Below are 27,020 nucleotides of genomic sequence, written 5' to 3'. Positions count from 1 at the left end.
GATCTTAAGCACTAATTTAGTTTCTTTTATATTAAACTTATATATTTGAATTTATTGAATATATCATGTGCAGTATGATGGGCAGTTTTGTATCTTGGTAGACAATAATTATTTGAAGTATCTTTTACAGTACATATTTTATTTGTGTAATTGCATATGTAAGTGTGTATGTAGACAAAATACAACATTGATTGGATTTTTAATACTTAAAGTGGATAATACATAAATCTAAACTTCAAATTACTGAAACATATTTTAATGACTAGAAAATTATGGGAACTCCACATACAAAATTCTTACACTGCAGTCCATTAATACTGCAACACTACAAAGGTGGGCAGCACACAGCAAATGTTAAATTTTAACGAAGTGTGTTACATGCTTGGATATACAAATTATTAGTGTTTCAACACATCTGCAGTAAGTAGGCGGGAGTAACACCAGCTACAATCTGTATGTAAGGAAAGATTAGGCAGTGGGTTTCTCATGCAGAAACCACATTTGATTGTTGTTTGTTTGTGAGAAGATCATAATTTTAAGCTTTGTGTAAGGAAAATAAACATTTTTAGGACATGTCAGAATTCAACAATGGCAACATCTTGCAGTTTAGCATTCCATGATACTACTGCATGAGACACTGTTTTCAATGGTCTTCTCACAAACAAACAACAATCAAATGTGGTTGCTGCATGAGAAACCCACTGCCTAATCTTTCCTTACATACAGATTGTAGCTGGTGTTACTCCTGCCTACTTACTGCAGATGTGTTGAAACACTAATAATTTGTATATCCAAGCATGTAACACACTTCGTTAAAATTTAACATTTGCTGTGTGCTGCCCACCTTTGTAGTGTTGCAGTATTAATGGACTGCAGTGTAAGAATTTTGTATGTGGAGTTCCCAAGATTTTCTAGTCATTAAAATGACATTGTTTGACTGGCCTTGCAGGACTTTACAACCGTGTCATGTACCTGCATATTGACCATTGTTGCAGTTTCCCCTAAGGTGGCAGCAGAGGGAGATGCACCAACAATGGTGCACCAAATGACAACACCATATTTAGGAATGATGCCAGGTCATCTTTTGGATAGGTCCTAGTTCCACATACATCGTCACATTGGACGTAGCCATTTGTGAAGGCTATGATGACAATGAATATTGCCAGATCACATTTGTCATCATTGTATGTACCCACCACCTGATGTGATGGTATTGAATGCCACTGTGTAAATAACACAGTCAACTCAGGCTTGCTCAGCCAGTAATTAGGACAACAGCCATTACATTTCTGACTTGTTAAGACTGGTGGCTGTGCCCTGTCTTTGAGATCTCTGTGACATTATTTTTCAAGAAGGTAATGCAAGACTGCAAATAGCCTGTACTGTTCTGAATTCCTTGATAAAGTGGGTGTTCAGATGTCGCCTCGCCAACAAACTTTTGAGGTCTGTAAACCTCTGAAAACATCTAGGCATGAATTGCCAAGAGATTGGCATGCCATAACTCTCCAGTCACTACCACTCATGAAATATGGCATAAAGTTGAAACAAAGCAGAGTGAAGTACCAATATCTGTCATTCAAGCTCAGTTTCACTTGATGCCTAACCAGATTAGAGCCATAATTCCTGACAGAGATGGCAACTGTGTACTAATTTTTGCACGCTACATGCCCCAGATCAGCTACAAATTTAATTGTGTTCTTCTGACTATACTTTATGCACACAATAAATAAGTTTCAATATTTTCTGCCCTTCCTGGTATTATAATTTAATGGCCAGCACTGTATATATCCAAATGTACAATCAGTTAATACAGAATGACCATATTTATTGGTTGCTCAAGAAACCTCTAGAGCAGTTTCTTAATACGTCATTTGAGAAATAATGTTGTCCCTATACTTTGCTTATTTCCAATTGCAGTGTGAGATTATATTGTTATTCCTAATTTAGGGCACCATTTTATGTAGTTATTACTAAACTTGTAGCCCTATGCTGGAATTTAATCAAGTTGTGAAAGATTTTCTAATTTATAAACAATTTAGGGACAAAGTAAGCAGCCACCTTAGATTGTTTGCAGATGATTGTCATTTACTGTTTAGTAAAGACACCATCAGACCACAGTGAATTAGAAAATGATTTATACTAGATATTGGCATGTTGTGAAAAGTGAAAGTTGACTCTAAGCAATAACAAGTGTGAGGTCTTCCACGTGAGTATCGGTACATGGCATTAAACTTCAGTAACTCAATAAATAACAAAAATTTAAAGGGTTTAGATTCAACTGAATCCCTAAGGTTTAAAATTATGGGCTACTTTAACTGGAAACATCACATAGAAAACACTGTAGGGAATGTGAAACAAAGACTGTGTTTGAGGTCCTATTCACACAGAAGTGATGTGACACAGACATTTGGTGGGGATGTGGCATTGTTTGAAGCCACCTCTGTGTTAAGAAATGAAGCAATTCACGCAGAGCTAGTCCTCACCATGTCCTTTTGTGGGTGTGAGTGGTGCACTCAAGCTACATGAAGCAGAGACTTTCAGGAGGCACACTGCTGTTTTCATTAATTTGATGTGTCAAATGTGAGATGATTTAGAGCTACATCCATCTCTGTACTTAGTTTCTCAGTTAAAATTTTTTTGCATAAAATTAAATACCAATTTTGCGATTCACACATGTTCTCCACTATGCAACATTTCTCATTTGATTTTTGGGAAACTATTGATAAAAATTTTTGATTCTTTCACACTGTACCATCTGATATAGCAGATGAACTCTCTTTTAGATAGTGGTTATAGTTATTTTGATATTTGAAAATTAAGTAAGTACTGTGCATATTTCGAAAACTTTGCAGTGCAAAGTGTAGTCATTGGCCAGTTAACATTTAGTACATTTCAGGTCCCTCATTGCTGAGAACAAAAGGAGCTAACATATTGAAATTGTTTCTTGCATTGGAAGTAGAGTCATATCTTTTTCCAGTCCTGAGTAAATAAGTGATATATTTTGCTGTGATGTACGAAGGCGATTTGAAAAGTTCTCGGAATGGAATAGAAAAAAGTACTTACATCACTGAAACTTTTTTTATTTTTCAATGTAGTCTCCTTGTAGATTAATGCACTTGGTCCATTGATGTTCCAGTGCCTTGATCCCATCTCGCATTGTCTTGATGGAAGATGACTTTCTTCCTTGTTAAACCTGGCAATTTTTCGCGTGTATTTTGTTGCAATTTATTCAGGAGGTTAGCACAACATTCTCCAGTAATTGTTTGCCCAGTGGCGAGATAGTCTACAAACAGAATACCCTTTGCATCCCAGAACACTGATGCCATGACCTTGCCCACCAAAGGAATTGTCTTTGCTTTCTTTGGTGGTGAAGAATCAGCATGTTCCCACTGCTTTGGCTGTTGTTTTGTCTCTGGAGTATAGTAGAAACACCCAAGTTTCATCTGTGGTCACAACCTGGCACAAAAAAATCTTATTCGTTTCTCCTAAAATGAGACAAACATTGTTCTGATATGTTGATTCTCATGCGGTTTTGATCCAGCATCAAGAGTTATGGCATCCATCTTGGAGATAATTTTTTCATTTCTAATTCATCAGTTAAAACGTGATATACCCTTTCAGATGGCATTTGGCAAGTTTGAGTAATATTATGCACTTTCAATTGGTGATCCTCCATGACCATTTTGTGCACTTTTGCAATGATTTCTGGAGTAGTGACATGCCTTGGCCAACCACTGTGCGGAGCATCATCTAAGCTCTCTCGACCAAATTTAAATTCATGTGTTCATTTGGCAACAGCTGAAGCAGAGCAGAATCCCCCAGTGTATTCTGGAAATCGGCATGAATGTCCTTTGATTTCATACCTTTCTTTACAAAGTAGTTAATCACTGCTCAAATCTCAATTTTTTTCTGTCTTTGCAAATCACAATGTGGGAACAACAACAGAGCCATGTCACCATCACAGCTATCTTCCAAGAGCACTGATATGGCACATGTTTACAGGCAACAGTCCAATGAACATTACGTGAACAACTCATAGTGCTAGTGCTGACTTCTCATGGTGATTCCGAGAACTTTTCAAACTACCCTTGTATATGGGTTTATGAAGTCATTTACAATCACATTTTAAGTTAACATTGCATTAAGAGTAGAATACAGAGAATGCAATCAGTTTATGAAGGAGATTGCATATAAACCACTCGTGCGAGTCATTCTGGAATATTGCTCAAGTATGTGGGACCTGTATCAGACAGAACTAATAGGGGATTTTGAATGTGTACAGAGAAGGGCAGCACAAATGATCATAGGTTTGTTTGAACCATGGGTGAGTGTCACAGTGATGCTGAAGAAACTGAACTGAGAGACTCCTGAAAATAAACTATCCCAAGATAGTCTACTTACAAAGTTCCAAGAACCTGCTTTAAGTGATGACTCTAGGAATGTACTACAACACCCTACTTATCACTCACATGGGGATTGTGAAGACAAGGTTATATTAATTACAGAACACACAGAGGCATTTATACAATCGTTTTTCCCATGTTCCATACGTGAATGGGATGGGAAGAAACCCTAACAACTGGTACATTGGGACGTACCACCTGCCACGCACTTCACAGTGGTTTGTAGTGTATTGACATAGAAGAGTTAGTTTGGTTAAAAAAAAAAAGAGATAGATGATTGCAGACCCAGTGACATAGTTAGGTATATGCTGTATATATCAACTTTTATTTTCTGCTCTAACAGTTTCATTCACAAAACATTCAATAACTATGCTTGTTCACATATTGTTGAACAAATGGCATGCATTCCAGCAAGCAATGAATGTGAAACAGGATTTTTTATTGATATAATGAAAGAATACTGTGTTGTGGATGTTTTATGCTTACCTATTAGTTTAGCAGTGCCTGTTTTATGTCCTATTTTGCCGTTCTTGATGCAGTCAGTATATATAAGGTAAAACACCATTTTCCATAATTGTTTTGACAGTTGTTACACAATTACATACATTTTTTTTAATAGTATTATTTTCCTGGTTGGACAATGTTGAATCTGTACAGTTGCAACATTGTGCTGCTGAAACTCTTATTGTGCTTTTTTTCCACAGTCACCTCATGTATGCAGTGCTGAAATGGGTCAGTATCTCAGGAGTGAAAAGAATTTTTATCTGGCAAAAAAGGCCATTATGCACATTGCTAGAGTAAGAAACCATGTATCACATAGGGAATACTTTATAAAGAGGTGAGAATACTGGAAATTGCATCCCTGTTTATTCTCAGTTGCTGGTGCCTATCAAGAAGAAACAGGACAGCCATGAACTGCAGAGGTCTATACATTAGTATGACACATGTCAAAAGCAGATGTCTGCTGCTCATGGTCTAGTGGCTAGTGTTGTTACCTCTGGACCACAGGGTCACGGGTTCGATTCCCAGCCAGGTTGGGGATTTTCTCTGCTCCAGTACTGGATGTTTGTGTTGTCCTCATCATTTCTTTGTCATCATCATTGTCATCATCATTTGTGACAGTGACTACATTGGACTGTGAAACAAATTGGACTGTGAAAAAATTGGGATTTTGTGCAGGTGATGATGACCGTGCAGTTGAGCACCCCACAAACCAAACATCATCATCATCATCATCATCATCATCATCAAAAGCAGTTTACTGACATCCCAGTTATTAGGCTTACAAACCCAAAATAGTTTTACATAAGAATACAGTTATTTGACGTGTTACCTACATGAATGTCTTCTCGAACATTATGAAAAGTTGACCTGATCAAAAAGCCTTCTAGCCTATATAATAGAGGAATTTAAAATATTTAATAAAAATGAGAGGAATTTAAAATATTTAATGAAAATGATCAAATCTCGTAAAATTGTTGTATGATCTGACCACTATATCCTATTATTTGAGCTTATCTTGAAGTGTTTATTGTCTTTATACTGTTATGCTTTCTTCTCATAAAACATTTATACTTATTTATTAACCTGTATCAAGCATACCTAAATATATGTTAAAACGTTTTTCTCGATACATAAATGGAGTGGAAAGAAACCTTGATAACCCTAATACTGTTTCTCCTTTCTCCTTTCATCATTCTGCATGGTACATTTATATTTAATGATTATTACATGTATCTAGTATAATCCATGTATATTCCTATAACATGTTCAAAATGTATGATTTATTATGCAGCTATACATTGTATGTTAAAGGACAACATGAGTTACATGGAAAATGCTTCAAGATGGATCAATAAATCAGTCAAAAAACTCTCATTTTTCTGTGTTACTTATTGCAGACTGGTTGCAATCTTATCTTCAGGAAAGAAAACAGAAAGTAATTTTAAAGAGCTCTGATGAGTCAAGGGATACCTCTGCTCAGTCTGAATGGACTTCTATTAGTTGTGGTGTGCCTAAAGGCTCAATTCTGGGGCCACTGTTGTTTTTGATGTTTATAAATGATTTACCATTGTGTGCAAGCCTGCCTTGCAAATTTACTCTCTTTGCTGACGATACCACCATCTTCATGAGTGGAAAGTCATATGTTAATTTTGAGGAGTCAGTTAACAACATACCCTCTGAAGTGATTAACTGGTTCAGTGTTAATGGTCTCTCTCTAAACTCAAGTAAGTCAAATTTTATCCAATTCCATACAAAAACAAAAAAAGTGAGAGAAATAAATGTAACATGTGGAAATCAACCAATAGAAAGAATGGATGTGACTAAATTTCTTGGAGTACATATTGATAGCAAAATGAACTGGTCATTCCATACAACAGACCCTAAAAAAATTGAGCTCGGCTATGTATGCTATCAGAATGATGTCTTCCAAGGAGATTTAACCACTATGAAGTCCGCATACTATGGGTATTTTCACTCCATTATGTGTTACGGAATTATCTTCTGGGGAAATTTAGCTTTGGCGAAGAAAATTTTTGTGGCCCAGAAAAGGGCTATTAGAATTATGTGCAGAGTACCCCCTAGGACATCATGCCGTAACCTTTTCAAAAGCTTGCAAATAATGCCCACTGTATCCCAGTACATATATTCCTTAGTCCAGTATTGATATCACACGAAATGTGTAGCCATACTCAATTATTTTGAAGGAGCCTCTGTGTAACCCTTTGTCTACTGCACTAAGGTCCCTGAAATCCTCTTGGTTGCATGTTGCAGACAAGGAATATTAGCTTTGCCAGTGACTTGAGTCCACTTATCTGGGTGGAAGGAACTTTTGTTCCTCTCCATAAGGGCAATAGCTCTGTCACATGGTGGGAAACTATGCCCTTAATGAGGACTTTCCAGTATAGAGCAGTGAAATATGTATGTATGAATGATCAGATTTTGGAAAAGTGCCCTAATATTTTGAACATCCCTCACAAAATCTGCAATATTTAGGCATACGTTCCAACAAAAATCATATGAAAAATAGGAATTATGATCACAACATTCCTGTTTCATTGCTTTTCTGTGGATGATGTAATCTACTTTGTCTGACACAACACAGAGACACTTTTGAGACATTCTGTAAAAATTCTGGAAATGGCTAGACAGCCTACACATGACTTCTTTCGTTATGTTGAATGTTCCCATGTTTCTTCCCTTTTTTCAGCCATAATGGATGTACCCAATATCTTTGCTGCTGAACATTTATAAGTTGCAAAAGGTCCAGTGAATCACTATCTTCATCAGATGAAGATGACATATTTCAATCCGTTTGTAGAATGATCATCCTGCATCTCTCTGACAGCACCTCTTCAGTGTGCATTGCTCATGTCCCACCCATACCACTTTCCTACCACACCATTTCTGTGTCAATTGATCTTAGCATTGCACGCTGAAGTGCTGCTATCAAGGAGATTGAGGACATTTGTGCTGTAAATAGTATCAGAGTATGGCATCTTCATCAGTCAGAGATAAGTGATGCAGTGGATCTTTCGCAATTGTAAATGTTCCGCAGCATGTAAGATACTGGGTGCATCTATTATGGTTGAAAAAGGGAGGAAATATGGAATAGGTATAGTTGACATAATGAAAGAACTATGCATCCTGAGCATTTCCAGAATTTTTAAAGAATGTCTCAAAAGTGTTTCTACATTTTGTTAGACAAAGTGAAGGACAGTAGTCAAAGGAAAGCAACAAAATGGAGGCAGCCTATTTGTCCTGAAGAGAGATTACAGTATTAATAACCCTGAGGTATGTTGACTAGAAAAAAATCTATGTTTGTCAAGGAAACATTTGTTAAAATATTTTCTAACAGAAAGAATGAGTAATCATTATTCATCAGTATACAAGTGAAATAAAAAATAGAAGAAATGCAATTTCATTGCTTTGCAGGTACTATGTTACTGGGCGGTAATTCAGATTCTATTCATTCCATATTCTGAAAGGCCATTCCACAGTTCAATCAATTTTATATGGAATATTACAGGTTTCATGCAAAACATACAGCCTGGAAATATGCCTACACCTTCTGTAGCAAAATTGGAAGGAATAACATATTGTGCCTATGCACTGTTGAACATGTCCAACAGTCTCTGATGTGCTGATGGCAAATGCTTAAGAATGAAGGTACCACCAAGCTTGGGCTCTGCTTTTTGTGAACTACAGTGAATTGTTTTTTAGTTGTGTTGTTAGGTGTCGTAGATGCAGATGGCATATTTGTAACAGTGGATATATGTGAATATGGACGGAATGGCAAAGGACAAGCTTTTTGGAACCGTAATTTTAGTGGAGCTTTGCATCAAGGACACCTATGTTTACCAGGCCCAACTCCATTACCAAGTAAAATGTACAAAGTTTATTTTTGTTTTGTGATAAATGCGGCATTCCCCTACATGCAAATGTAATGAAACATTCGTCATGGAATCAGTTGACGAACAAGCAAAGAATATTTAACAGCAAATTCTTCATTTGTGTGACCATAGTGTCCATAGTAGCTTTATAATACTTGAGGGTGTTTTTGGTCTGTCATTGCAACTACAAAAACATGTAATGTTTTCACCAGAAGTATTTCACTTTATTGATGTAAAGCATCGTCAGTGGTCTGTAATTAAGTTTTTTACATTTTGATTTGCTTTTTATATCAAAAAACAGTTCGTTAAGAATAGGTTGATTTGTACTTACAGTGATTTTTCAGCTGATTTCTTGCTTACATAGGGAAATGCGGACTGCTAGCACATTCATGTTTTTCTGTTTTTGACACTGATAATATTTGTCTAATTTTTAGATGTTCTGAAGCCCTATGTATTTCTCACCACTAGGATGTTTAAAGTGTACCAGACCACTACGATTTTTAAATGAAATGCAGGGATACATCAAGTGATAGAGCAGTCTGGGTCATTATGTAATCATTTTTTCAAAAGAGGACCATGTAGTGATAGTGGGCGGGTTCGGCACTGATGGCAGACAACATTGCACGTTTCCCTGGTGTATGTCAGGAGTATGAATAGTTGGGGTTTCACTAGGTCTGGCCTACACCTAAACAGGACTGGAAAGGGAAGATTAGTACAGTTAATTCATGAAAGTGTAAGGGGTGGATCTGGGCCACACATGGTCAAATACTTGTCAAGGGTAGGAGAAGTAAGTCTTTTTCTTTATAATAAATCCAGACAACAGGTTCCCCTGCCTGAAGAGTATCTCCAGCAGTTTAAAAAACTCTGGAACAATCAGTCACAAAGTAGGTCCTACCACATCAAATGATACAAATACTGCATGCTGTAAAGAAAAAAGAAACAATTTGAAAGAGTAACATGGAATGTTACATAGACATAAGAATTGAAATCAATAAAAAATAAAATACAACAGTTTGAAATGAGCTCCATTCTTTGCACTCTGCAGTAGTTTGTCTTACTGAGCTCTGGTACAGACACACATAAATCCAATATATAGTATCACCATTGTATGAAAGGACAGACTCTTACTGTAAGTCTACTTCATGCATTTGTTTCAGAAAAGCAACACAATTCAAAGCAATAAATGACCCTAGTATAGTGAGTGAAGACAAACATTTAAAAAAATATATCAGCTGTTGAATTAACAGGGCTTGATATGACCAAGAAATTCATAATTTTCTGTGTGTATCCATCTCCCAGTCATAGTGTGGACACCTTTTTCCAATAAATTAACAGAAGTTCTGGATAAAATCTCAAGTACAAAATTCAACATAATTTTGTGTGGTGACATAAACATAAACACAAATATCATAAATGAAACTAGTAGCACCCTCATAAATATCTTTCACAGTTTTGGCAAGTCACTGTTGGTTACCAGTGCAATGAAGGTTACAACAGTGACCTCATCAGTAATTGACCATGTGGTCACAAATGTGGACAGGAAAAAGTGAGATGTAGCTGTAAAATATCTTAGACTATTAGACTATTTGTCAAATAATTACAGAAAAATTGGGCATAGAAAAATTCCATAAACTGCAAGCTTACACAAGACATTTATCAGAAATCAAAATACAAGATTTTTCAAAAGAACTAGCTAACCAAAGCTGGTAGGAAGTGTATAGAGAAGCCAGTATAAATGTGAACTCCAAATTATCAATGTTATATAAACTGAACTTTGAAAAGACATTTTCAAAAATTCCCCATTTAGTATCAATGTATCACAAAAGCAAATGGTTAACAGTAGGTATAAAAAAGTCCTCCCCATCCCTTAAGTACTTTAACTCCATAAAAAAGAATTGTAATGAGGCAGAATTCTTAAATTACTATCATAGTTATGAAAGGATTGATAGGAAGTTACTGATTGCTGCAAAAAAATTATTTACTGACAAAGTAATTAAAAAATACAGAAAATAAAACCAAAACAGTCTGGGATGCCATAACAAAAGAAACAGGGAGAAACAAACAAAAGCATATTAACATACTGATAATGGAGGGGATATAAAGCAATAAATAATCCGCACCACCTAGAAAACTATGAAAATGAGTTTTTTCAATTATTGCAGAGAAGGTACAATAAAAATGCACAAAAACAAATATAACACATGTAAATAATCACGCACGAAGTACAATGATGTCACGAGCAACCACAGTATGTATACTGAAACAACGTATAGAGTGTGTACAAGCTCCCTTAACAAACATAATAAATTAATATTTTGCACCAGTACAATTTCCAGGGTGTTTAAAACAGGGAAGAGTTGTACCTTTACTAAAGAAAGGTAATGCAGAAGACATATAGAAAATTACCAGCCAATTTCCCTGCTGTCACCATTCTCAATAATAGAATCAATTATGAAATACAGATTCATGAATTACTTTTATAAATAAAATATTTTACGTGAAGCACAGTTTGAGTTCCGAAGTGATAGAAGTGTGGCAAGTGCCAGAATAGAATTCACAAAAGTGGTATTTGATGTCCTTGATAAAGATGAATGTGTCACAGGCATATTTTTAGATCTTTATAAGGCTTTTAATACTGTTGACCATAAGATTCTACTAAGTAAGCTGGAAGCATTAGGAATAAAAGGTGTAGCTAAGGACTGGTTCCGATCATACCTAGCAAATATGATACAAAGTGTAGGGGTTAGATATACCTTCAATAAGTCTAAACTTTTAGTAAAACACATATCAGAACCAAAACACATTAGTATACGATTTCATCGGGGTATCGTATTATGTCCAATGCTGATGCCGATGTACATCAATGACTTTTCCAGTAGTGTTACTCTTTGCTGATGACAGCATTATTATAGTCATGGAGAAAACAAGATAACTCTTTGTAGACAAAGCAAATGGAATGCTCCAAGTAGTTTACAATTGGTCAATAAGCAATAAAATGACATTGAATAAAAAGACAACTGATGCCATAAATTTCAGACTGAACTGGAAAAATGCCACTTAAATGTAGATTACATCTCTGCAGACTTCTAACAAATGGAAAATTCCTAGGAATGAACATTGACTCACAGTCAAAGTGGTGTGTACACACAAAGATACTTGTAAACATAATGGCAGCAACATGTTATGCCCTCAGTCCTGTCATCAGTACATAATAGCCAGTGTCTTTCAGTTACATACTATTCATGTTTACACTCAGTTCTTAGCTATGGTACTCTTTTCTGTGGAACAAATGCTCAAAATATCAACACAGTTTTCAAAATGCAGAAAAGAGTGATAAGAATAATAACTGAAAATATTAGTTGACCTCATTGTAAAGATCTGTTCAACAAACTAAGGATTTTAACAGCACAGTGTGAGTATATTTACTGATCAATTATACACATTAAGGGGAGTTGGAATGCCCTATCTCGCCAATGTTAAATTTGCTAACTTTGTGTACCTTTTTCTTTGGAACTATTATCTTCAGAACTTTGAAATTCTGGCAGAGGTTTTCAGCATATATTGTGAGCCCACTGAACTAGAACCAATGTTTTCTTTTTGTTGGTATAGTATTTATGAATTTTTTACCATTAAGCCATTTTTTATTGGAAAAAGTATAACATAAACTTCCCTAGTTCAGAGAATAAGCCAGTTCTTGTCATGATTCTAGTTCAGTGGCCTCTTTGAACTGTTTTGCAGCATTTCTGAAAATTTGAATGTTGTTGGTTGAGTGGTTTATGAGATAAAGGTACATGTAACACTAAAAATGTCAAATGCCAGAAAATGCGATTAAAGTAATTTATTATGAAAATTCACAAATACCTTTTATTCTATTATCAAAAGTGTCCAGCAGAGTAATCAGGGTCATCTTCTAGTTCTTCTTCTTCACCTAGAAGCTTTCTTCTCCTTGCTGCCCTTGCTTTTTTTGTATTAAATTCAGCTGCATACTGAGCCTTCCTTACTCGCACGCTGTCCAGAAGCTGAAGACCTCTGATGGTGTTGATACCAGGAGCAATGCCGAGCCTTGCCATGACCTTTAGCCTACCCATATGACCATCATTGAATGAAATAACAGCATCACTGACTCCCCATTTCAATGTTTTTATCCCAACAAATACATTCTTAGGTACACGAGTCCAAATGAGGTTGTTGAACGACTCGTTTTGATTCTGGGTACAACCATGAAGACATTTTCGCAGAAGATCAGGATGCCCCAAGTCTCTATATATTGGTTTAATTACTTCCATAACAGCCAATGGAATATAATTTTTATGGTGATAAGGATCCCCAGTAGCTTGAGATTTTCTATAATTGCACCATGACTGAGGACCATCTGGACAAGCAAAATGTTGAGGATTATCATCAGTTGATGATCGATGTAAATATGTGGCCCATACAGCTTGTCTCATTTCCTGCAAATTATTTGCATTATTTCTTATTGCCATACCATAGTATTGTTGTAATTCATTTATAATTTTATCTGACAGGCGACCTCTAATGGTTTTACCATCTGACAAAATTTTGTCCTTCAGATTCTGTTTCAGTTTCCTTAGACGAGTGCCCATTCGTTTCTGAACATGACCGACACATTCTAGTTTAGTTATTGTCTTATTGACATATGGCATGGATTCTGTAACACTTTTGTATGCCTTGGAGTCCCCATCTCCAAGGAATTTTGTGTAAAATACTCCCCGTTCTTTTTCTGATCTGCTAAACATTTTCACAGCAGCGGCAGCCTCCATGCCTCCACTCGTACCTTCATAATTCTTGCTACATATGTGAGCTGCTTCTATCTTACCAGATGCACAATGGTAACAATGTTTAGTGAGCACTTCATAGTCCAAAACTTTACCGCTGTCCACACTAGTAACAGTAGCAACAGCATTTTTGGATGTGTGACCCCTTTTCTGCCAGGTTCCATCAAAAGCAACAGGGATATCTGGGTTTCCTTCATTTATATATTTTGCTTCACTGGCAGCAGCTTTCATTGATAAATCTGCTACAGACTGAACAGCATCTCCTATCACTTCAGTGTAATTGTCAATTTTAGCAGGTGGAGGTGGAAGATTCATTATGGCACAAAATGTTTGAGCAGCAGTATGTCCTTTACCAATTGCTCTCATTGCATACATTAGCCTGATATTACTCTCAAACAAATTGCTACTGCATGTTTTAGAGCTCCAAAAACAGGTCTCATTTTCACAACTGGCACAAACTATAGCAATTTTGCAGGAAAGTCCTATAGATTTTGTTATGTTCATATCAAAAGAACCTCCACAAAGATTACAACACAAACATTTCTTCATAAACTCAGTAAAAACAGGAAAGTCGACTAAAACATATTGTTCATTAGAAGCTTCATCTGTAATTTCACTTGCACAGTTTGATAACTTCTTTTTTGATGCACTGGTGGGCGTGTCTCCTTCACACATCTCAGCTGTACAAACGTCAGAACTTTCACCAGCATCAACAGGTGCTGAAGCAGAATCACTTGAACAAACGTTATTTGTAAATCTATTACCGCGAAACTTTCGCTTTTTAAATAATGATGCACTCCTAGGCATCGTAGAAACTACGCACTCACCACTGAAAGTCAAAACAAGACAGATAACAAACTCCAAATGAGCGACAAACTAAACTCGAGGCTCAAAACAAACACTCACAGATCAAAAACTGAACAATAAACACAGCTAGTCGTAAAAACAATGGTACCTATGGAAGGATCAAAGATTCTACAACTGAAGAGTGAAATCCACAGCCTTCTATATGTAATGTTTTCGGAAATGCGAAGATTTAAATGTGTACAAATCACAAGATGGGTAACTTTGCTGGGCGCACATGTAATTTTGAAAAATTAAATAAAAATACTTCCAATTGGAATTTCTTAACAAATTTTGCACCATTTTAAGCAGAAAATTTCAAATTAAGTTATAAGGTTAAAAACTGAAAATGTGAATTTTTTCCATTTTCCGGCATTCCAACTCCCCTTAAAAATAACATTGATAATTAGTGCACAAACAGCTCTGTCCATGACCATGGAACAAGATCCAGTCTGCACTTACATTCACTGAAAAAGAATAAACATAAAACTGAAAACACCATTTTCTGCCTAGGAATAAAACTGTACAATGAATTTCAAAATGAAATTTAAAAAAGGCGCTGAAATAAACTTATTTAAAATGCAGTCTGTGTTAAACAACACATTCTATACACTGAAGGATTACTTAGACAACACAAACCACGGGATTTGTGAAAAATGTAACACAAACAAATAATAATAATAATAATAATAATAATAATAATAATAATAATAATAATAATGGTAAAACATTTGTCATTCTGCATAACACTTTCACACTATATTTTTCCCCTTTTTTCCCTTCAGGAGAAACCTCCTACCAAAGCTATGCAATATATAATAAATACTAATACCTTATCCTCTTTATGAATGTGACATATCACTCGTTATAGAGGGACACTAACTCAGCTTTTCAGGATAGTGATTGGGAAGTTGTGGTACAATACACAAAATGGTCAGCAAATAGTGTGTGTAATGTTATGAAGCACTGTATGTATAGTGTATGTAATGTGTGCAGTGATTAGGAGTGAGAAATGGACGAAAATTATAGCATTGACCTTCTGCATTATTAAATAACTTCTTTGTAAAACAGTATTTAGTTTAGGGATAAACCAAATGAACCAACACTATTTTAAATAGCATTGAGGGGGGTGGAAGCTCTGATCTTCATTCAGCCATTCTGATTTATGTTTTCTATAGTTTTGCTAAATTGCTTCAGGTAAATGTCGGGATGGTTCCTGCTATAAGGCCATGGTCAGCTACCTTTCACATTCTTGTCATACTAGACCTTTAAGTATATAAATGTCCATATATGTGAATTACTTTAATTTTGTTGTTCTTAATCTCAAATACCAAGATATGCCCCATATCCTTGTAAAAAAACTCCATGGATGAATAAAAGTACTACTACTGCTACTACTACTACTACTACCACCACCACCACAATAAGAAACCAAATAACCACTTAAATACAACCACATGAGACAACTCCACAGTATATGAGAGTATCTCCACACATACTTCATAGAATGCACTCCCATTCAATTTCAGGATAGATGTTGCAATCAGAGTATGATGCTTCATTTCATTTAGTTCTCCAGCAATGTTCTCCCATGCTCTGCCTTGCATACTACAATTGCAATAGTTTGCATGATTATGATCATACAACTGAGAATACTTTTCTATATATTTCATTTTATTTTAACTCAAAATCGTCTCACTTTTTGACACTTCAAATTTATGAAGACAGCAGCATCACACTTGAAAATCTCCATCATGTCTCAGTTCAATGTGCTGCTTGTGGCTACAAATTGACATAGTGCAGACCACAAAGTTGCACATTCCCTGTGCTCTGTTTCATTTGCTGGAATGGAGGTGGCTTGAAACAACACCACAACACTTCTGTGTGCATTGTAACTTGGAGATGCAACAGATCTATCAAAGAGACTGCCTAACTGTGCTTGCCCATCCACTTCTGGAGTGTTGCTCCTCTGTATGAAATCCTTAATAAATAGAATTGGTGGGTAGCACTGAAAAAGTTCAAAGAAGAGCAGCCAGTTTTGGATTATCATGAAATGGGGGAGAGTGTTTCACAAATTTGCCAAGTGAATTGTGATGACAATCCTTAAAACAAATACAGTTTTCATTGCAGTGGAATCATTTTCACCAAATTTCAGTCACCAACTTCCTCCTGCAAATGCTAAAATATTTTTTTGACTGCCACGTATGTAAAAGACATCAGATTTAAGCCTTTAGGGAATCGCCAAAGTCAGTATTTTATACAGGTAACTGCAGATATGCAATTTGTAAAAATAAAGCTTTTTGTAAATTAATATAAGGTGAAAATGAAAACAGTGTACTTACTTTGCACAAACCAAACTGAAGCAAAATGAACCTCTGCTCTACAAGAGAGCAATATTATTTACGAATTTCACAGAAACTCTTAAAACTTGCAATAAGTGTGAATTGTATGTGGCTATTTACTGGAAAAAACTGAATATTGTTTTAACACTGTGAAAGGATAGATGGCTACTCACCAAAACATGACATGTTGAGTTGCAGACAGGCATGACAAAAAGACTTGTTACATATAAGCTTTCATCCATAGTATTCCTTGGAAAGTAAAACACACATTCACACAAACTGGCACACCTCACATACACATGACTGCTCTCTATGGCTGCTCCAGATAGAATGCAACAGAAATATGTCAGACAGGAGCAGCAATCCGGAGTGGAGCAGGGAAGGGAGAGTGATGGCAGGGTATGGATGGGGGAACAGGAAACAACATTGCCTGGTGGCACGTTGAGGGACTAGAGGTGGCAGGACATGGCTGCCAGGAACAACATCGTGACATTGTGGAGAAGGGAGAGAGGTGGGAAAATGGCAAGCAGAAAGGAGAGGGTCAGAGGCAGAGAAAAGATCAATGGGTGTGCCAGCAAACAGCAGCACACAATGAGGGTGAGTGGAGGCAGCGTGAAATGTGAGGGGCTGGCAGTACAGAGGGGGCAAAAACAACTGAGTGGCAGTTGGCAGTTGTGAGGACAGTAGGGTACCACAGGTTGAGGATGGGAGGATTTTAGAGCAAAGAGTGTGTTGTGAAAATTACTCCCATTTATGCAACTCAGAAGAGCTGGTGGTGGAGGGGAGAATCCCTGTTGCCTGGGCTGTGAAGCAGCCATTGAAATCAAGCATGTTATGAATAGCTGCATATTGTACCACAGGGTGGTCCACTTTGCTCTTTGTCACAATTTGACATGAACATTCATTCTGATGGACAGCTGGTTGATAGTTATACCAATGTAAAAAGCTGAGCAATGGTTGCACCAGAGCTAGTCTATGACTTGGTTGCTTTCACAGGTGGCCCAGCCTCTGATGAGGTAGGATATTCCTATGACAGGACTGGAATAGGAAACACTGGGTGGGTGGATTTGGCAGATCTTGCACCTGGGTGTTCCTCAGAGATATGATCCCTGTGGCAAGGAGTTGGGATGGGAGTGGTGCAAGGGTGGACTAAGATGTTGTGGAGGTTGTGTGGACAATAGAACACTACTTTAGGAGCGGGGGGAAGGTCTGGGATAGGAGTCCCTAATTTCAGACCATGACAATATATAATCAAAGCAGTGACAAAGGTTGTGGTTCAGTTGTTCCAGCAGTCCAGGGTTGTCTTGTGTGATGAAAGGGACACTCCAGATTGTTGCTCCCATTCAATGTGTTTCTGCTGCATTCTGGCTGAAGCAATCATGTGTGTGTGTGTGTGGGGGGGGGGGGGTGCCCCATGAGCACACTTGCTTGTGTGAATGTGTGTGCGTTTTTCTTTTCATGAGGTTTTGGCTGTAGACTTATGTGTAACAGTCTTTTTGTCATGCCTTTCTCTGACTCAGTGTGTCATCTTCGTGGTGAGTAGCTCTCTATCCATTCATAATTGTTGATATTTCAACCTCGACTTTCCACCGTATGAATATTATTTTATTATTATATTTCACTTAACCAACATCTAATTTGAAACATGTTCACACTAAATTATTCTCATCACTTGTAAACTATCTCACTGTACCTGTTTATAGAAAAGACCAATTAACAAGTGAATTAAATCAAATCAGTGATATATTTGTTTTAATTTACTGTAGTGTTGCTGTAAAGTAAGTATTTGTAGTTGCATGAGTAGCTATTTTGTCACTGAAAATCACTATTGTATTCATGTTTTATGTACTTATGCAGAACACACACTGTGCCATCTAACAGAACAATGCAAATGAAAAATTACTTTTTATTAATGTAGCAACCTTGTTTTGTACATGCAGCTTACTAAAAAATGTAAAAGAAAATAAGACACTTGTCAAGCATTTCAAGTCTAGGGTAAGTTAAGCACTGATGTTAATAAGTACCACACATAATTTCTGCCCTTTTCATATATTCCTTGAGGTCAAATATTTGAGTGGATTGAAAACAAGACTCACTAGAAATTAAGCAATGTATTTTTGTCCAAATTTTCATAACAAAGCGAAGAATAGGATATGAACAAATGGGGTATTAAAGTGACCAGTCTGATAGGTCTAGTTCTGCAAAAACATGTAATTGCTCAAAAGTAATCATGGTAATTAAGAAAAATTTAATTAATGATTTGAGGGAAAACTGAAATATTTCCACAACAGCTGCTGCTAGCTATGTAAATGAAGTGTCTAAAAATATTAAATTACTGGGTAAATTGAAATGTCTCTACTTTCTCTTAACCTATTTACTCTTCACAATAATAGAATACCAATCAATATTGAAATATATTGTATTTCATGCTTTCTGAACAGAACTTGCAAAAAAAAATTGGTAAAAGGAAAAATGTTTTGTGAAATGATGTATCTAAAATTAAGAAATAAGTTAGATCATGCAAACATTTGATTCACTTTTGAATTATGCTCAAAATCATGTACAGCAAATGAGGGGAGATTGAGAATTTAAAGATGAGTGTGTAAATTAGAGTCTTAGGATTTTAAAGGGTAGTAGAGGTAAATTGTCTGGTGGAATGTCACTCAGTGACCTCATACTTGACTAACATATGGGAATCTCATCTACTTACTGTAGATTATTTTGAGCATCATTTGAATGCACAGCAAATGTTTCTCTAATCTATTTTTTCTTGGTTTTGGGCAAATCATGTAACCATTCTTTTTTTCAATTTTTTTATTATAAGGGGTGATCAAAGAGTTTCCTTTTGAGGGCATTGCTGCAGCGTATATGCAATGTAGCACAACTCTGAAGTGGTTATTTAAGCACTTCAAGTAGGCAAGGGTGTAGTGTGGCATTCGTGTCTTTCTGACATAGATGGTAAATGCAGAAATGTGAACTGAGCCAACATTAATACCAGTGTGTTGAAAAAGGGCCAGTATGGTGTTATTCTTTACAACACACAGTTACCAAATGGGTATCCTCAACCTGGTGCATTGGTGAGATGATTGCTTCAATGCTGATGGCAATTTTGCCTGGCTGGCATATTGATTATGGACTATATGGCTTTCTAATGGAAACTTTTTGATTACCCCTTGTATTTCCATATTCCTAAATTTTCTCCCCTATATTGAGATCCAAGGAAAATGATGGTGTTTTTGTAAGTAACTTATGTGCTAGATCTATTTTTATTCTTTTCATCTGTTTTGGAAAATTATGTAGCAGCTTTATCACCTAACTGAGGAAATATGTAGCTCATCAGTTTTGTGGATGCTAAAAATGATCATTTCATTGTCTGCACAGATTCCTGAAAAAGAATTCTTTGTCCCGCTAGACTTTTGTACTCTTTACTTGTACTTTTGTGGATTACTTTATACAATTATGTTAAGAGAACAACATTTTAATCTTTTTCAGTTGATGTAACATTCATCATAGACATACTTATAAATTTCCGCACAACATATGTGAACAGCAATGAAGAGGTAGTATCTCATCCAGGGAAGATTGCAGTGCATTACCTGAAAGGCTGGTTTGTAATAGACTTGGTGGCTGCTATTCCTTTTGATCTTCTTCTTTTCAACTCAGACACTGATGAGGTAAACCCTTTTTCTGTGCTCTTTATTTGCTGCATGGTAAGATGTATGTATTAAAATAATTTCTGAATTAGTGACTCTGAGGGAGTGAGACAGTCTTGCAAACTATTCTTTCATTTCCAAGTATTTGTTACAACTTCTCTTTGTTATTTTGTGGGCACTTTGATAAAGAATTTCATTAAAACAGTCCAAATAATTGCAGTTTAATGTCTGTAACTGATTTGGTTAAATCATAATCGTGCACGACAGGTAGTCGGTAACTAGCAATTCATATTGGTACATGTTCAGTAACCAAAACTACTTATGTATTTTACATTACAGTGATATGAACTGTTTTATTAAAAACGATCACTGTAATTTCATAAGAAATTATGTTTATAGTTGTTGCAGACATATATCAGTTTAATGAATTAAATGTTATGTGAGAAAACTGGCTACTTAAATCTGAATATCAGTGCCTTTAAGAAAAATTAATCTTACTTGAGATAGTGAACTGTGGTAGCAGAAATAAGCAGAACAATTTTTTTTAAATATATAATGAACCCTTCAGTCGTTTCACAGACGTGGAGGACATTATCTTCTACGTGTGCACAATTGAATATCAGAGGAGTAAATAAGAGATACTACATAATGAAGCTGAATTTATATAAACATCCATTAAAATATCTTATAACAATCACTATCTTGCAATGATTTACTTATTTGCTATTATTATCTGATATTTATTAACCATCTTCAGACATCATAAAGATAACAGAAGCTATTTATGCCTCATTTATTATTATTAAAGACTGATGCTCAAATCAGGAAAGTTCTCTATAACTGGTATTTATAACCACCTTAAACAAAGAGTCCACAATTATAGCCCAGTGGACTGAAATTGCAAATATATTTTTCTTTTCTGTAGTTAGCTCATTACTTCCTCGTCTCTGTTATTAAGCTGCCTGAGCAAATGTTGGTTCTCTGGTCACAGTGTATGGTACTTTTACTGATGACTATGCTGTCACTGTCCAATGGTTGTTACGTTGTGTAGCCTGTTGCAAGAGGTGTCATTTGTTCTGGAATCCATTGATTCCACTTTTTGTGGCTACTGTTGTTGAGACTGACGTAATAGCAAGCAGGAATACATTTTAATGGGAGCAAATGTATTATTTCTTCCACCAGAAGCAGAAAAAAAACATTGTGTGTGTGTGTGTGTGTGTGTGTGTGTGTGTGTGTGTGTGTGTGTGTGTGTGTGTGTGTGGTCCCCATCATACCTGAAAGGTATGTAGTTCTGGCAGACTTTGTTAAAGGTTAATGTTATCATGAATTGTCATATGTGCTATACATCTTTCTTTTGATTTTGATGATATAGCACTAGATTATAATTCTTAAATATACATGTCTAAACATATGAGTTTCTTAAATCAGCGAAGAACAACTGGGATGTTAGCTATGTACTGCATCATGCACAAATGTGAGAGATTACATGGTTTTTACAACTACTCTGTTAATCCTTTTTTTTTCAGCTTGCAAAAACAATATTTTTAACTCTTACATTCAAAAGTAAATTTATTATTCTCTGGGCACCCTCTCATCCTGCAGTAAGCAGTGTGCAGTGACATACAAAAGTTATAGCACTGTTATGTCAAATTGGCATGATCAAGTGAGTAGGCTACACAATTCAATTACATGTAAATGCACCAATCTCATCTTTTTGTTTCTAACTAGTGAATGTACACAAAGAATTTTCTACATTATTTTTGAAGGAGAATTTTATTTGTGGATACATGGATGAATATATTTTTCTGGAAATATCAGTTCCACAGCTACACTGTGTTGTTGGTATTTTACTCATTTATATTTCATTCTTTGTCAGGTTCCAGCTTGACAGCTTACAAGACTGAGTACTTCAGAAGGAAGCTGCAGTCCCAAAATTAATAAAATAGAAATAGTAAAGCAGGTGCAGCTGTGGAACTTAGATCAAAAAATGAACAGAGCTTCATAATGGCTTTCAGATAGAAAGATGTTCCATCAAATGTTAGGGACTGTGAAATTATCATGCATGGTTATTTTATGATCATATTCAGTCTAGTTCTACTTACATTATAGATTGCATTAAATGTGATCAATTATAAATTTGACCAACAAAGATGGCAAGCTACTTTAACTAATGCGGCATTATGTACTGTAGTAGCTATCATGTGTGAATGCAACAGAACATGAAGGTGTTCACAAACATCTATGTAGATTCAGCAGCTGATTCACAATATAACTGCATTGAGTTGATTGTAAAAGACTGCGTGAGACCATAACACCTGTTTGTGAAATGCACTATGCAGAGTGGTGCAGTCATTCATTTTGTACATGTTTGTATTTTTATCTTAGGGGATTAATGACACTAGTTGATCTACCTTTACAGCTCAGTTCATAATGACTACTATGAATGGTTGTTTAGCTGCCATTTCTGACCTTTACTGGATTACATTCTTTCAAAATGGCTGGATGTTCCATGAGGAAACATGTATATATAAGAGTACAAATGTTCAAACTCAACTGTTAGTTCTGAATTATTTGAATCCCTAGCCTGCTCAAATCACTTGTATATTATGAACCAAACTTACGGGGCATTCTGGAAAGGTTCATTCATACTTTTGATGGTTCACTTAGAAGTGCTTGGGAGATGCTAGAAATCTATATATTTCCACATAGGTTTCTTCTAGATACAAATTTACAGTTGTTATTCAATGAAGTACAGGTATCCATATGTTCTGTCTTACAGTATTGGCCACATTTTTTAGTTCTATACTCAAAAATATACCTGTACTGCAGAATAACATTAACATAATGTTCATTGTGTCTCATTCTGAACAAGTGCTCCAGAATACTTTATTTCATTGGCTCTTAAATTTATTTGTAAGGTTGCTTGCTTCAACTGATGGACTGTTTCAATTTATGATAGTATTATCCAAAAAATTATTTGTAGAATGCTTTGAAAGTAGTGGTCAACAATGTTTATTCCAAAACAGCAGAAAAATTAGGGGATAATATGACTGTTATCTTGATGTATTTATAAGGAAAGAGAGATAGAACAACAGAAGATCGTGAACAGACAGTATCACAAAAAAATTGTGTTAAGTATTTAAATTTGAGTTATGACACAAACTAAAAACTTGAAAGTGGAAATAAAGACTTGTGTGACCATAATTAATTTTAAACAAGTTCCGTGGGCTTTTTCCCTCTGACAGTGTTCATGTCTATGCTTTTTTCTCATTTTGTGAATACTTCCCCAAAAATACACTCCTGGAAATGGAAGAAAGAACACATTGACACCGGTATGTCAGACCCACCATACTTGCTCCGGACACTGCGAGAGGGCTGTACAAGCAATGATCACACGCACGGCACAGCGGACACACCAGGAACCGCGGTGTTGTCCGTCGAATGGCGCTAGCTGCGCAGCATTTGTGCACCGCCGCCGTCAGTGTCAGCCAGTTTGCCGTGGCATACGGAGCTCCATCGCAGTCTTTAACACTGGTAGCATGCCGCGACAGCGTGGACGTGAACCGTATGTGCAGTTGACAGACTTTGAGCGAGGGCGTATAGTGGGCATGCAGGAGGCCGGGTGGACGTACCGCCGAATTGCTCAACACGTGGGGCGTGAGGTCTCCACAGTACATCGATGTTGTCGCCAGTGGTCGGCGGAAGGTGCACGTGCCCGTCGACCTGGGACCGGACTGCAGCAACACACGGATGCACGCCAAGACCGTAGGATCCTACGCAGTGCCGTAGGGGACCGCACCGCCACTTCCCAGCAAATTAGGGACACTGTTGCTCCTGGGGTATCGGCGAGGACCATTCGCAACCGTCTCCATGAAGCTGGGCTACGGTCCCGCACACCGTTAGGCCGTCTTCCGCTCACGCCCCAACATCGTGCAGCCCACCTCCAGTGGTGTCGCGACAGGCGTGAATGGAGGGACGAATGGAGACGTGTCGTCTTCAGCGATGAGAGTCGCTTCTGCCTTGGTGCCAATGATGGGCGTATGCGTGTTTGGCGCCGTGCAGGTGAGCGCCACAATCAGGACTGCATACGACCGAGGCACACAGGGCCAACACCCGGCATCATGGTGTGGGGAGCGATCTCCTACACTGGCCATACACCACTGGTGATCGTCGAGGGGACACTGAATAGTGCACGGTACATCCAAACCGTCATCGAACCCATCGTTCTACCATTCCTAGACCGGAAAGGGAACTTGCTGTTCCAACAGGACAATGCACGTCCGCATGTATCCCGTGCCACCCAATGTGCTCTAGGAGGTGTAAGTCAACTACCCTGGCCAGCAAGATCTCCGGATCTGTCCCCCATTGAGCATGTTTGGGACTGGATGAAGCGTCATCTCGTGCGGTCTGCATGTCCAGCACGAACGCTGGTCCAACTGAGGCGCCAGGTGGAAATGGCATGGCAAGCCGTTCCACAGGACTACATCCAGCATCTCTACGATCGTCTCCATGGGAGAATAGCAGCCTGCATTGCTGCGAAAGGTGGATATACACTGTACTAGTGCCGACATTGTGCATGCTCTGTTGCCTGTGTCTATGTGCCTGGGGTTCTGTCAGTGTGATCATGTGATGTATCTGACCCCAGGAATGTGTCAATAAAGTTTCCCCTTCCTGGGACAATGAATTCACGGTGTTCTTATTTCAATTTCCAGGAGTGTAGTTAATAACACTTCTAGAATGCATGCATTCTTCAAAGTTAATGTGGTGCCATGTGTCTGTTTGAATAGTTGTGAGAGTTCGTTTTGGAGAAAGACCTTGAACCATCACTTCCAGTACAACGATAGCATTTGTTGAGTTTGAAATATGATTTCTTGGCAGTTCCTGTACTGTCAGAATATATCTATGATCATCACTTTATAAAATTCAGGACAGTACTTGAAAAGTATCTGGCAAATAATGAACTTTCTGTTGATGAGGATAATCTTAGTTTCAATTGAGCTTCTGATATAGATCACTGTATATAGCATACAGTAGTGGCAGTTGTAACAGTGTTGTGAAATGGACAACTTGGTTGTTCAAATGTATGATGGGAAAACTGCTTAATTTAGAAGCATTAAGCAATGAATGGATAATATGCATAATATCTAAACAAAGTATTTCTAATATGTGTGATACACTTTTGAAACTGCCATAATTAATGTGACACATCCAAGTAGTTCAAATTGATTTTCAACATACTAAAAGCACATCTAAATTAATTTTGAAACAAATTATATATGATTTAACATTAAAAAAGTAAATAACATATGGACATTAATTGCAGAAGCTGAAAGTATGTGTGAGACACTTGTGAGCTGTGGGAAAATTCAATAAAAAAGCTGTTTTATGTAAGATTAGATTCACTCTGCAGGCAAATGTCACAAATTCTCATGCATCACAACTATACAGTGGTTGCTAACACACACTTTCATGAAACCAATCTTTAATTTTCATTGATTTAAACAAAATCAATCCTTGTACAATAAGAGTTATTCAGTCTAGCTTTGGGAGTTGATGAATTAAAATTCCTCTGATATTGCTAACCTCTGAAGTTTTCACCTCCTCCTACTGTGTCCCATGCTGTCCTCCCTGATTCTAGCACACCCTTCCATATCACTTCAGTGTGTGTGTGTGTGTGTGTGTGTGTGTGTGTGTGTGTGTGTGTGTGTACATTTTGTTGAATTTTTTCCTCATCTCACATCTTAGTTTGTATTTCATTCAGGATTTTAAAATATTGCACAAATTAAATTGTTAATGATGATGTACAGTACATTACACCTGGAAATGGATGAGGATATTTTTAAAAGCATGCAGTGAGACACTGCAGTTTTAGTTTCACCAGAATTTAATGAATCGCTAGTTGCTTTTATATAGAACTGGCAAATATATTGTTTTGGGAGAATAGACATCAGTTTGATGAATTTCCATTTCTCCTGTTCATTACTGCTTATGTTTTATACATTCAGTTATACGGTTCTTTATTCTAAATCATGCACTGTCTCTTCTTTCTGCTTACCTTCTCTAAATTATCTTTTCTTTATTCATCTTGAGCATGGCACTTTTCTTAATTTTAGAGCAGTTACTTCTGTCTTGATATATGTGCAAAATGTTATGATTCATTAAATAGGTTTTATGTGATATCAGGATAGTTTTGACTCATCTGATATTTTAATGATTTATTGCTACAAAAATTCTGATAGGCAAGTAATATCACCCTATAAATTTAAAGAGTGCTTCCAAATAAATAGTAAGTTGTCCTCTTTCTCACTACTTCTAATTTCATTGTTTGTTGGTCATTTCATATTATTTTCTCTTGTTGTTCAGCGATTTAACTTAATATTTGATATTTTCATCTCATTTTTCTAGTATACCAAGCGGTCTTTCCTTATGATCGTTGATTATTCTGTATCCAAAAGTTTGTATATTGTAAAGAAGCTCAGGTGAAAAATCTAATAAAACACCTGAGTGCTTCAGCAGTATTTACTTCCTCTATTGGATAAATACCATTTTATAAACTTTACTGTTATTCGCATGATATGAATGCATTGTG

The 27,020-nt window shown here is 36.7% G+C and overlaps 1 protein-coding gene across 1 annotated transcript in view; it reads left to right on the top strand.

The window, feature by feature from the left end:
• The window catches only part of LOC126470159 (potassium voltage-gated channel subfamily H member 2), a 670,689-nt gene that overhangs the window by 196,183 nt on the left and 447,486 nt on the right, over positions 1-27,020 (top strand). Inside the window, exon 3 of the mRNA XM_050097782.1 lies at positions 20,271-20,452. Coding sequence (XP_049953739.1) covers positions 20,271-20,452 — 182 coding nt within the window. The remainder of the gene's footprint in view (positions 1-20,270; positions 20,453-27,020) is intronic.

This window comes from Schistocerca serialis, chromosome 3 (genome assembly GCF_023864345.2).
Source record: "Schistocerca serialis cubense isolate TAMUIC-IGC-003099 chromosome 3, iqSchSeri2.2, whole genome shotgun sequence".
Classification (NCBI taxonomy): Eukaryota; Metazoa; Arthropoda; class Insecta; order Orthoptera; family Acrididae; genus Schistocerca; species Schistocerca serialis.
Note: the sequence above shows the minus strand (reverse complement) of the source record. Positions and strands in the feature narration are given on the sequence as shown.